The sequence below is a fragment of the Mustela lutreola genome, chromosome 3 (assembly GCF_030435805.1).
Source record: "Mustela lutreola isolate mMusLut2 chromosome 3, mMusLut2.pri, whole genome shotgun sequence".
Lineage (NCBI taxonomy): Eukaryota > Metazoa > Chordata > Mammalia > Carnivora > Mustelidae > Mustela > Mustela lutreola.
This window is the reverse complement of record NC_081292.1, coordinates 133820972-133835282: the sequence shown is the minus strand read 5'-3', so window position 1 is coordinate 133835282 and position 14311 is coordinate 133820972. Positions and strand designations below refer to the sequence as shown.

At 34.8% G+C, this 14311-nt stretch overlaps 1 protein-coding gene across 5 annotated transcripts in view; it reads right to left on the bottom strand.

The window, feature by feature from the left end:
• The window catches only part of PDE1A (phosphodiesterase 1A), a 346255-nt gene that overhangs the window by 244547 nt on the left and 87397 nt on the right, over positions 1 to 14311 (bottom strand). Inside the window, exon 1 of one of the 5 annotated variants that reach the window (XM_059166855.1) lies at positions 10347 to 10805. The exons of the other annotated variants lie outside the window; for them this stretch is intronic. Within the exon in view, the coding sequence (XP_059022838.1) occupies positions 10347 to 10399 (53 nt within the window). The 5' untranslated portion in view covers positions 10400 to 10805. Of the gene's footprint in view, positions 1 to 10346; positions 10806 to 14311 lie in introns of those variants that run through there. 5 annotated transcript variants of the gene reach the window in all.

The window sequence follows — 14311 nt, the reverse complement described above, 5'->3', positions numbered from 1 at the left end:
CTATCTGCCTACCTCTCTGCCTACTTGTGACCTTTGTCTGTCAAATAAATAAATGAAATCTTAAAAAAAAAATAAATAATTTTTAAAACATCACAACCATAAATCCCTAGAGACTAACATTATGAATGAAGTTCACGTATGGTTCAAATGCATAAGGAAGGAAGCATTATTTTTTTTCAGTAAAATAAAAATCCTCATTTCCATGTCATGGTTTTAGTGGAATTGGAATTGAAATGTCCAAAATTAATTATGTTCAGTTTGTATTAAACTAATGAATTGTCTCAAGACTGTTAGCAGGAAGGGCACCTGGGTGACTCAGTTGTTAAGCAGCTGCCTTCAGCTCAGGTCATGACCCCAGGGTCCTGGGATCGAGCCCACATTGGGCTCCCTCCTCAGTGGAGAGCCTGCTTCTCCCTCTCCTGGTCCCCCTGCTTGTGCTTATGCGCGTGCTCGCTCTCTCTCTCACTGTCACTCTCTGTCAAATAAATTAATTAAAAAAAAAAAAAAAAAAGACTGTTAGCAGGACACTTGGTAAAAATCAACTCTCCAAAAGAAACTAAGAAAATGTAGGCCATCATTATGGGCTTAATAGCTCATATTCTATGAAATTAGGGAAACTTCTTCAATGTTTAATTTTTTTAAACTATTTTTTTAACCAAGACTCTCACACTATAACTCTTGAGTCAAGTGAGCAATATTTGACTCATCAATCAAATAAAAGTCAAGAGGACTTCACTATTTTGTTGATGTATATGTATTTTTTTCTATTCTCACTTGTTTCTCAGATAACTTCAACAACATGAAGTAAAAATTCATATTATATGCTATCTTTTCAATTGGCTGAATGAAGATGGACTATAGATGGAATTAAGGAAAGAAGAATCAGAAAAAGCACAAGAGTTTTAAAAAGAGCATTAATTGCATTAATTGACTCAATTTTATGTGCTTCCCTTTAGTGATATTCTCTCATACAATCTCTGGGTTTGGCCATGTGACTTTTTGATTTTTCCAATGGAACAGAAGCAACTTGCCTCAATTCAGACTGAGAGCCTTGAAAAAACTGTTTGTGAGTTTCTGCTTCCTCAGTGGATTCCTGCTTCTACCATGAGAAAATATCCAGGCTAGCCTGCTGGAGGGATATGAGAGACACATGGAAGAAACTCAAGTCATGTATCCAAGGTCCTCCTAAGCCAGCCAGTTCACAGCAAACCTATGATCTGGCCACAGATGCATGAGAAAGCCCATTGGGATCACAGAAGCAGTCAGCTGATCTACAGACTCATGTTGTTTTAAGCCACTATGTTTTAGGGAGATTTATAAACAGCAATAACTGAAAGGCTGTCTTGTGAAAGAGAGTTTGGAATATTCTCACTCTAGTTCTGCTAAGAGAGAAAAAAATGTTTTAATTGATTGAAAGAGAGATTTCCATTTAAGAAAGTAATTTCTAACAAGTCATGATTGTTCCAAAGGGGTAATGGGCTATAAGCATTGAATTCACTGATGCTGGAATAGTTCAAGTTTGGGCTAAGAGGAATGCATTTTATTCATTCAACAAATATATGTTTCTTCATTTTTTCCTTTATTGCTATAAAATTATATACAAGATCATCAGTAAAAGTGCATTGTAGAGTTTGGTTTTCTCACTCATAACTAGTAGTGGAAACAAAAACCAAATACCCATCCTTCTAGCAATCCTCTGTGATATGGCTGCCAGAATTTTTAGCCAAGACTTACTGGCCATCATTCACCCAGCAAATGGATTAACATTATGTAGACCTAACTAAACAAATTATTCACCCTATCATTCATTCATTTCAAGGGTTACCAGCTAGCAGTCTATAGCTGGATTTTGTTTAGTCTTTCACTGTTTTTTTCAATAAAGATTTATTTATTTATTTGAGAAAGAGAGCACAAGCACATGCATGCACGGGCAGTGGGAGGGGCAGAGGGACAAAATATTTCAAGCAGACTCCCTGCTGGCCGTTTTGGGGCTCTTGGGCTCCATCCCATGACCCAAGAGATCACAACCTGACCTAAAACCAAGAGTCAGATGCCAACCAACTGAGCCACCCAGGCTCCCCAGTCTTTCACTGTTTTTAAAAATGTAAAAGTAAATGGTTTCATTTCCCGTCCACCAACACCTTTTATTTCACACATTCATAATAATGAATTAGTCTCTTTTTGAAGACTATGTAAGTGCTTACTTGTGGCACACATTCCACCAAAAGTTATGGGAAATACAAAGATGAATTCAATATTGGGTCTAGCTTCAGAAATCTTAAAATGTTTTTAGGAGAGTTGATCCTCTTACTTATGTAATTATAATAGAATGAAGTGATACATGCAGTAAAAGAAATCCAGATAAAATGACATGGGATCTCAGAGTTAGAAAAAATAAGATGCAGCTGAACTGAGTAGCACATGCTTAATAAGTTGGCACAGAAATTTGCAAGAGTCTCTTTTTTCTATTTCATGTTGTTCCGCAAAGACTTTACCACTGGAATAGCAATAAGCATTTAGAATCTTCATTAGAAGAGATATCTAACAAACAGGTGGTGGTCCCAGATTATCACATGTCCCGACTTTCATCCAAATTTTAATGTAATGGTATAATTTAAAACTGACTTTGACCTAGTGGGATTTTCCTTTTCTTCCTCAATTAGGACTCAAAAACTGTCATGTTTGTATGTTAAAGATACAAACATGCTGTTTTTCATTACTTTGGTCTCCAATTTGTTCCAAGCTCTTTGATCTTCGAAAATGTCAAATTAAATATTAATATTTTTAAAGCTGAAGTGGTGATTTTTCATAATAAAGGCCCTTGACATTCAATGCCTATAAACAAATGGTTAATAAATATATAATTAATATTTAATTACCTGTTTTAACAAACAACTCCTCTAAAAATAACATCCTAAGATGCTAAAGGCTGGAGTGACCAAAACACTAAAATTGGTCACCAATTTGACTCAGAATTAGTATTTCTCCATAACAAAAAAAAACAAAAACACACATGGTTTTAATGGAACAGGCTTGGGATGTTATGAAGATAACAAATCTGAAAGTTTTCTCTTCTGTTCTTCAAATGCACTGTGACTACCCCATTCACTTCTAGCAGTTCCAATTCAGGAAATGCTGGATTTTCCTCAATTAGAGCTCATGTCCAAGTGGCCTTAATCAAATACATAAATAAACGGAAGCTTTCCCATGAGAACTAACTATCAAAATTATTTGTCCAGTCACAAAACTGAAGAGATACAGTTTATAAATACTGCAGACCTCTTTAAACTTATTCAATCTCTACAAACCCATAAGTCACCTTATTAATCTTATTCTTTTCCATTGCTTTTAATCTAAACACTCTATGCAATAGACTGATTATTCCAAATATAAAAATTTCCAGATGGCATAAAACCATTAAATTATCCAGTAGATCATTTTACCTGCACAATCTTGATTTTCCTCATTTCAAACACCACAAAAGTCTTTTCTTAATCATGCCAATGTCCAAGATAAACACAATTATCATCAAGCATCTCTAGCTTAAAAAACAAGATTTGCGTAGCTCCTGAGAAACATTTTTCTGTGTTTTAATCTATTCTCTATTCTTGGATCCATACCCCAAATTATTAATTATGTATTTACTACTTTTTAAAGGAATTATATGCCTATAAATGATTAAATATACACTAATATTTCAATAAACAACAGTTCTTAATATTAACATTAATACCTACTGCTACTACTGCTGCTGGTGATGGTAAGTTTACTGGAAATAGCTTAAATAGATGAAATAATACCAGCAGGAGTAAATTACTTGCTGCCTGAGTTTAAAGTGTATGACAATTACAGCTTATCTATTTGCGATGACCACTTAAAATTTAGAGCTACTTTTATCACAGCTGGAAAAAAAAGGCACAGTTCTGATAACTTTCGCATGACAAACATTACCCGATGTCTTACATTCATAGGTGTTTGTTGTTTTGCTTTGATCTTTGTAGTCCATTTTATTTTTTAAGATTTTATTTATTTGTCAGAGAAAGAGAGTGAGAGAGAAACAACCAAGGGGAGCAGCAGGCAGAGGGAGAAGCAGGCTCCCAGCTGAGCAAGGAGTCCATTGCAGGACTCCATCCCAGGACCCCAGGACCATTACCTAACTGAAGACAGATGCTTAACTGACTGAGCCATCCAAGCGTCCCTTTTTAGTTCATTTTAAAGAGCAATTTGAGTTTGTTCCTTGAGTTTGTTCCTTGCCTTATAATTCATACAATGACTTTGAACAGTAACAATGAAAAACTAAACAATGAAAAACTAATTTTTCATAAACATCTCTCTTATAAAATATAGTTGTTCGTCTATTAATTAACATTGTGCCTGACAGCATCATAAGTGTTAAATTCATTTCACTGTGTCTACTTTCCAGAAGTATTTTTCACTTTCATAGCAAGGGGAGGATAACTTAAACTTAATTGTTTTATTCTATCAATTAACTGTCACATAAAAATTAACTGTCTCATTTATTAAAAAACAAATAAACTATGAAACAAAATTTCCAGTATGTATGTAACTATGTAACCATTGCAAGAAAATTCCTTTTTTTCTCCTCTCTTTTTAAAAAATTTTTTAAATTTTTTGAAAGATTTTATTTATTTGACAGAAAGAGAGATCACAAGTAGGCAGAGAGAGGGGGAAGCAGGCTCCCTGCTGAGCAGAGAACCCAACTCTGGGCTGGATCCCAGGGCCCTGAAATCATGACCTGCGCCGAAGGCAGAGGCTTAATCCACTGAGCCACCCAGGTGCCCCTTTTTCTCTTTTTCTAAAAATTCATGATCACTTTTGTCTTAGGGCCAAAAACTGTTAAAACATTTTCATAAATATAGAATTTTGTTATATTTTGGGTGGACCTTTATCCTATAAGGAAATTCATTGCATAAAAAAGGTATTTAAAATATTCTATTTCATCACATCACACTTAATTTTTTTCTCCATAATTACGTTTCACTCTGATGACTTGGGCTAAATACATTCCTGTCTAAAATATGTGTTTGTGGTTACAGGGAGGTGTTAAAAAGAGTATTAAATCACAGAATATCATATATACTTAAACATTTATGAGATAAAAATATCTATATCCAACCATGTATTATAATTCCTTTAAATTTTGAAGTGACTTTATATTTTATATGTGTTCAGGATTTTTGTTATTCCCAAAACACCAAAAGAAATGGGTTTGAAATATCTGAATAATTGAATACTATCCAGACATTTTACCTAGAAAACTACCATAAAGCAGCACTCAGTCAGGTGTCCCACCTGTATGAACAGGTAAAAATCTGAAACAAACTGAGGGTTTTAGAGGGGAGGAGGGTGGGAGATGGGTCAGCCTGGTGATGGATAGTAAGGAGAGCACGTATTGCATGGAGCACCGGGTGTGGTGCATAAACAATGAATCTTGGAACACTGAAAATAAATAAATAAATAAATAAATAAATAAATAAATGAATATTTGGTAAGAAAAAATATAACCATGTTGGTAAATCAAAAAAAAAAAAAATTCTGAAATGCTGTGCTGTCCCTACTACTAAGAATTTACGGTTTAGCTGTAACACTGATGTTCATACACTGAACTTGAATGTGGAAATATATAAAAACAACGACACTCCAAAAGGTGTACAATTTTAAACATGTAACATATATTATATGCTATTCTTCCATAAAGCATAGATCACACCCTTGAAATTAGAAACCAGGCACAGCAATAGAGTTTGCTAGCTTTCACAGCAAAGAAAACTAGGATCTGTCTTTCCTATGCTTTCTTATTTCATCCTCCTGCTTTCTCCATCTCCATGTGAAGAGACTATGCCTGCCAAAAGCACACTCAGAATTCCTCTGCTAACAGATACTTGTAAAAATAAGACTTTTGAAAAGGCATAAAGGGAAGAAACAGCATGTTCTAAATGCTGTGAAGAACTCAACATGATTTTCATTAGTCTGAGGGCCTGGCAGCAATCTGACTCACACTTTAACGTCTCAGATCCTGGATGCATAGACCAGTTCTCAAATCTAGGGCTGATGAACAACTATTTGCATGATTTCTTTTATGACTTTTTAGTGCTCTTTCTAATGGAAAGCCACCACAAAAATAACTTATCCACTTTGAACACAGAAGAGGTTCAATAGGCTGCTGGCATCAAAGAATACTAAATAAGGCTTAACATGTGAGAAAAGTTCCAATTTATTTTTTTAATTCATTTTTTCCTTACCTACTCCTAGAAAGAATTTGAAGCAACAAATGGAAAACAATGCACATATAATAGAATTTGATAAAATATTAAATCAAATAGGAGGAGCTGATAATAACAGAAACCCAGACTTCAACTTCATGGCAATGAAATTCAGATAAGAAATATTCCCACTGATGCACTTTTATTAGGAGAAACAGATTTTTCTTCATATCAAAGCTAAATGTTTATTTATCCCATCGGAATAAAGAAAGTTTGCTAAGCAATATGAATATGTAATAAGATGGAAGTGCCTTCAGCAACAGTCTTACTGAAGTTATATAAAGGTAATTCATTTAAATGGATTATAAACTGATGAATCTATTTATATAAAGAGATCAATTATGATTACCAGAGATAAAACTCTATGGTAACACAGAAAAAGAGGTTTTAAAAAGTCTAAAAGACTGTTTCTTTTTCTTTGGGAAGTCTTTAATGACAATGTTTATTCACATCTTGGACTTTAAAGTTCTATGTAATTTTATTTTTTATGTACTGAGGAACAAACTTAGTGTTGTTGATTTAAAACACATTAATATACTTTTTGTGATAGTGTTTCCTTCCTGTAAAATTATAAAACCTAAAGAATTTCTCTTGAGTAATGGGAGAATCATCATTTTTATATGGAATGTCTACAGGCAAAACCGCAAATTGTGTTTGAGATGCACCATTTATATATTCTTGGAGCTGAATGGTCAGTCTCACTGATCCCAAGTTCCACATGACATGCATAATAGAGATCATATAAAATTCCATTTTGGCCATATAAAAACAACAACAAAAAACAAACAAACAAAAACTATGCCTTTTCCTTTCCTCACAGACCTGGTGTGAAAATATATACCTAAAATTTCTACAAAAGACGTAAAATAGATTGACTAACCTATGTGAGATGATTCAGGAATCACCATTGTAGGAGACACTGACATTTTTAGATGCAGAATTTAAAGAATATGTAAGATTTCTCAAGTCTTCTGATATCATATGCAGCCCTGGAATTTCAATATCCACTGTCTACTCTAAAGCCTCTCCACTAACTTTTTTATACTTGATGGATGACTTTTCTTGTCTGAAATTTAGGCAATTAAATTAAAAATTTAAATTTAATTTAATTTAAAATTTAATTTAAAATAATTAAAAATTGATATCTATTCAGTTTCAGATTTTTTAAAAAAAATCTTGCTTATCTCTCTCAGTTCACTTAGGTGTCAGAATTAGTCATCATGGAAATCTGTCTCATTATAATTTTCCAGGACATTATCACCTCTTTTTTGGCACCCATCATCTGCCTGTGCCATAGTTATCTAGGTACATACTAGATGATATGTTAGGTGAAGGCAGATACAGTTTGTTTTTCTTTATCATGTCAGACCTCCCCAAGTGCAGTAGTCCAAATTCTGGACACTTTTAATCAATCACAGAAGGCCAGGTTGAGTTGAATTAAAGCTGTTGGTTAAGCTGCAGAAGAAAGTTGTCTGTATATAAAAACCTGAATCATGTCAGTATGTCAGATATTTCCCCCCCAAAATCCCAGATTTATCCTCTCTTAATGATTAAAATTTTAAGTGAATTATTTATAAACAGTCAAAATATTATTTTCACAAAATTTCTGTTAAACTGTGACTAACACATACAAAACAGTCCAGCACTAATTTTTTACCAAGTCGACTGAGAACTAGTATGCAAATCCCTTAGGAAATAGGGTGTGAACAAGTACATATTGAGAAGGAAATGTCTGGTACATGGGTCTCTGACCAGAAAGGCAGGCTTGAGAATGTTTTGTCTCAATGTGAAAGGAGGACAATCCAGTAATAGCCCAAGAAGACAAGGGACTAGAGAAAGGAGACAAAAAAAAAAAAAAAAAAAAAAAGAAGCAGGGCATCGGATAAGGCCATAAGATGCCAAAAGCAACCTTCAACCACTTCCTAACTTGCCCAAAAGTACAACTAGCCATCAGAAAGTCAATGCTGTGTTTTACCAAAAAATAGCCCAACACTTTCTCTGAGGAATTATGTCTAGTCATTGGAATGCTTTATTAGGATACTCTCTACTTCCCTTTTCCCCCAAGAAAATCAATATCCCGATAAAAGCAAAGCCATCTATCAATCTGCCAAATGACCAATCAATCCCAACTCCACATCTGGCCTTAACCTGTTTTTAGTCAGGGACCACTTGTACGCTTGCTCGAAAGACTTGCCTGAGTGAAAGTATGTGCTCCTCGGCAGCTCTGTTCTCTCTTCTACATCACCAGGATCATGAAGTAATTATTTGAATTTACCAAACTGTATTCTAATTATTTGGGCAAAGAATCCCAGTTACTTTATATGAAAAAGAACAGAAGCATGGAGGAGCAGCAGCTTCCCTGTGAGCGGCACCTTAGCATACAGTTCATCAGTAGGGAATATGGATTCGCCATAAACCAGTGGAGAAGGACCACCTGCTTCAATTGCTGACAGTTTCTCAGCGGGGTAACATACTAAAGATACTGGCTAAGTGGATCTGACTTTATCCAACACAATCTTCTCTTCTTCAGTTTCCACGGGTGCCCTCTTCTAATGGTGCCTCAGTAGGGTTGAGTTTGGAATCATCTGTGCTACTGTCATATCTTTTTGAAGTCAAACAATGCACTTGGAAGAAAATAGAAATTAATTACATGGGCAATATGGCAGGTGAATACACATTTGGGGGTCATTCTGGATTTCTGGCTATTTATTACTGTCACTGCATAAAATGTAAACATAGATTATGATATTAGATCCATATATATAAATATGATTTTTTTAAAGATTTATTTATTTGAGAGAGAGAGAGGAAGCACAAGTGGAGTATTGGTGGGGTTGGGCAGAAGGAGAGGGACAAGCAGGTTCCCTGCTAAGCAGGAAGCCAGCACCATGGCCACCATCACAGGGCTCAATCCAAGGACCCTGGGATCACGACCTGAGCCGAAGGCAGATCTTTAACTGACTGATCCACCCAGGAGCCCATTTATTTTTACAAGGAAAACAGGTTGAGCCAGCATTTTGTTTTAAGCTTTACTAAAGTATATTATTGCTATTAATAATACTGTAACAATGCTTAATCAATACATGAAACATGCCTTGAGGCCCACTCTTATTCATTATGTGACAACCGCAGATTGCCAGGAATTCCATCCATAAACTTCTATTACCCACTATTTAATTCTAGATCAACAACCAGTGACTGCAACTTGACTTTAATGTCTAGTTTTGCTGACATGTCGTATCTCCGCTTTGTTTAGGATATTATTTGGGGGGAACCACAAAATTGATATATAACTAGATTTTTTTTAAGATCTTCTGTCTTAAAAGGCAGAAACTGTGTTGATTTTCTAGCCTCTTTAAAATTCTAAATTCCTAATTCTGAATTCTAAAGTATGTAAGTAACTAAAATATCGAGGTTTAAAGAGCCAATGAAGAAACTGCTGTTCTCAGGAGAAAGAGTGAGCCACCACCCCCCACAAAGAAAACCTTAACTCAATCTATTATATTGTATCTACACTTTTTCTGGCCACAGATTTCACCACAAGGTAAAATTTTTCCTGTCACCCTTTTGTTTCCTAAACTGCATAAAGATACTCCTGAACTAGATGTAAATATATATTCTTTAGTATACAGCCATCAAATTCGCATTTATCTTCCCACATATTACTGCAAAAAGGTATAGCATTTGCAACACTGAAACATTATCTCTGAGTGTAATCAGCTGAAATAACCAAGCACAGTATTTCCAATTTAGAGGGCTGTGCAACCATTGGAAACAGCATGGGATTGCATAATGCTTTAGAAGTTTTTCCAGTGCTATGTCATCCATGTGCCTGAATAGCTAATTTGCTTTTAAAATATATTTTGAGGATTTGATAAGAGCTTGTGCACAGTTTCAGAAAATAGAAAATAAAAGGACTCCGTAGGTATGCATGAAGTTAAACTTTAGATACACTCTATTGCTTTGCTGTAGCTTAGTGCCAGAATTCCCAAGTCAAGGATAAGGGAAAGAAATTATTTTTCCTGATAGCCCTGGAACCAACTGGGATGTAGTATTACTTACCTAAAGATGGGTCTTTGGAGATGTTTCTTCCTGATTGTGACATGGTCATCCATTTAAAGGTAAAAGTTGAACTTCTTCCTGGAAACCAACTCCAGAAATCCAGGGAGAGAATGTGGAAGCTTATCCTGGTCTATTGTGCTGCAAGAAGCCCAGAAGGAAAAAGTAGTTTCCTCTTTCTCTTTTTGGGTGCTGGGAGAAAACTTCCCTGCTCTCTGCCAGCTGAGCAGTGTGTCCATAGAGGCCACATAAGACAGGCACGTTGGGGCACTCCCCCACAGAGCAGGGTGTGCAAAATCCACCAACAGTCACGGTGATACAGGAAAGAGAAGTGCACAGGACCCTCGGAAGCAGAACAAAACAAACAGAAAACTTCCTACCCTAGTGGCACCCAGGTAGGAGCTCCCTGAGTTCTTACAGCCATGAGAGCACTCCTTCCACATGCTGGTCAAGCTTGGAAAAGCTAAGTCCCTCCCTGTCTTTAAAGCAGCCTGTTCTGAGGCTCAACTTTTTTCTTCAAAATAAAAGTTGTACAGCTGGTTCAGCAGTCCCATGTGAGTACCCTCTGAAAGTTTCTTCTGTTAAAATAGGAACTGTATACAAATTAACGAAGGAAGATGAGCTCAGGCTGTGTGGCTGGCTCTGTTTCAAAAGATTATAATTATTTTATAATATTGTTTTTATCCGTACTGGGTGTAGTGTGGAGACCACTCCTGATTTTTGGCACTCATGACCTAATAGCCTACACTTTGCTAAAGTCAAAGATATCATTTCAACTGATAGAAGCCGATGTGAAGCTGGCCAGAGCTACAAAAGTTAGAAAAACAAAAATTGCTCAATTCTATCAATGACATTTTGCCCAGATGTCTGTACCGAGAGTGACTTTCCAAGGAGACACCACAAAAAAGATATGAAAACACACACAGACACACACTTTTTTTTTTTTTAAGTCCCCCAAACTCCCTTGGAACACAAGGTTTTTATACGATATGATCAAATTTGAATTTCAAGAATAAAAAGAAAGAAATGTAGGTAGTAGAGGTAAGTTTTAAACAGCTGAAAATAAATGACATTAAAAACTGTTTTACTTGAAAGACTTAGGCTCACACTGCAGGAACTCTAGTTCTAGTTACAGATAAGATGAACCCTCACATTTTAATATAACCTATTTTGGAGACATTCCTATATCTGAATCACTAACAAAATTCCTACTCAGTCAATAGTATCATGAGGTTCCAGGCCAGAAGTTTAGTATATAATAAAGTAAACCATCTCAAAGCATGATTAAAATGTTTTTAAAATATATGTGTGGTAAAGGCAGGGGAAATTGAGAAACACTCACGCCTTTAGCTGAATGATCAAATAAGGGTCGTATAACACAGAGGAGGATATGACCTATATATAGTTGCAATGTGTAGTTCTTAGCATTCTCCAAATATCTCCACAGGAGCAAGAACACATTTTTATTTTCCTTCCTTTCAGAGGAAAGACAAAGAAGAAGAGAATTACAAAGAAATCACTGATTATATTGAGCACAGTTCTAATCCATACCTTTTTTTTCTTTTCATTTTTCTAATGACATCATTCTGAGACGGGATTGAACTAAAAATAATAAGTGGGTTCTAATCCTAGTTTTAACATGCAAATGCTGGGCCATTGTTGGAAAAATTCTTGACCTATCTGAGCCCCAATTTTTGTATTTATAAAATGAGGTTATAATTCATTGAATTCTATGTTTTTTCCCAGCTTTAATGGTACCGCCATGTTATTTCTAAATATGATTAGTTTGCTTCTTGCTAAGGAAGCAGCGTAGAAGTCATGAGGCCTAATACTCTAAAAATACACATTTATTATGTAAAGTTATAAACAAAGAAGTCATAAATAAAAAGATGATTTTATATTATATATATCTCTGAGACATATTATATATTATATTCACTTAATGACATATAATGAATATATATTATATATTCACTTAATGACATCTAAATCAGTGTTCTCTTCACCATCAATAAGCATCCAACCATAAATTGACATGTGTGCAATACTGCAGTTAAATCTGGAGACCATCTATATGCAAAATGATATACAGACCTTTGGAATAAATGCATTATTATAACCATATGCTTTGGCTTTCTTTGTACAGGAAAGCACGTAGGAAATAACATGCTGCAGAGGTCTTCTGGAAGTATTTTTGCATTTATGGGTGGCAGTTGATTTCTGTATCTATATTACTATTAATTTAACGTAAATTCTCCTAAGGCACAACCCAAGAGAATAATAAGCTCAACAACTTTTTAAAAATTCACTTTTTGTTATTAACAAAATTTTTTGTTAATAACAAAATTAAAATTTTATTGACTTTTGAATTAGAAAGATGAGAGGATTTCTTCACTTACAGGGTGGAAGGAACGCAACACAAATACTAGTAAACATCTAGCCAAGGTACAGGTCAAATGACAAGCCAAGTATAAAATCTAACTGGAGGCTCAAAGGCTTGATTATCAACTGCAGAATCTGAAAGTTGTCAAAGTAATTATAGGAAAATAATATTTTTGCCTTGCGTTAAGTTTATTTTCCTTTTGCTCTTTAGCGGTTAAGGTAGAAAGCTTAACTTCCCATTTATATCAAGCACCATATTTAAACCCAATCTTAGAACCTAAAAAGACATAAGAAAATACCAGGAAGTTAAATATTCACCTGGCACAAAGAAAAATATGTACTTCTTAAATGTTTTTGTAAACTTTTTACCAAAGAGCATTTAAATTTAACATTGGGAAGAAAAGTTTGCTTTATTAACTTATTCAAATTTAATGTAGTATTCAATAAGAGGACTCCACTATTGTTGCTTAAATTACAAAAATATATTCCTTAAATTAACACAATTGTACTGTGTAAAGTACTAAAATTTATTGTATAAATAACCAGGCCAACTCTCCTATAAAATAAACTGAATACAATTTATTATGAATAGTTTTTTTCCTGGGAGTAGGGATCAGAAATGGTGTTTAAATTTTTCCTGTTATAGTAAACTCTCTTTCAGTATGACCTTGCCTAACAGTTTCAGGAGCATTCCCTGCTCTCCCATGTGGTTACACATCTCTCTCTCTCTCTCTCTCACACACACACACACATACACATACACACCCCTTCCCCCACTCACACTGCTAGAGACTGTCAAAACAGGTGCTTAATAAATATTCCTTAATTTGTACAAAGGCTCAGTTGAAACACATCAGTGTAGCCAACATAACTCGTGGTGTGTGACAAAAACATAGATCAGCTCCATGACTTTCCCAATCAAGTGAAAACTAAGTGTATCATGTTATTTTGTTTTAAGCATCTTAGGAAATTGGTAAGCTTTACTTTCTCTTGTTTTTTTCTTCTTTCTCCCCGCCCCCCATTTTATTACTCCATTGTATGGCTCTATTTGTTATATGTAAGTGCCAAAAAGCATGCAATGGTAGAAAAATCATGTAACATTAATGACAACCCAAGAACTGATTATGAATTATCTATTGGTAATCATTTTACCACTTAAGTCTAGCAAATGTCAGCCTGAGAGAAGTGTATGCTTTTTTTTTTCACCCAGTTTAATTAAACAAAATGTCACAAGTTATGTATTTTTTTAAGATTTTATTTATCTATCTGATAGAGAGAGAGATCACAAGTAAGCAGAATACCACTTGGCCAATTCTACCATGAGATAAATAGAAGGGTGTAAACTATTCCTAATGAACCAACCATAACTCTGCCCCTTTACCACTAGGCAAAAAAACTACTTTGTATAAGTGCACAAGAATGGCATCACATAGAGCTAACTCTAAATTTAATGTATCCTTTCAAGGTAAGTCATTTGTAACCTTCAACATTTCATCCACATTTTTTTAATTAATTAATTTTTAAAATTTATTTCTTTTCAGTGTAACAGAAGTCATTGTTTATGCACCACACCCAGTGCTCCATGC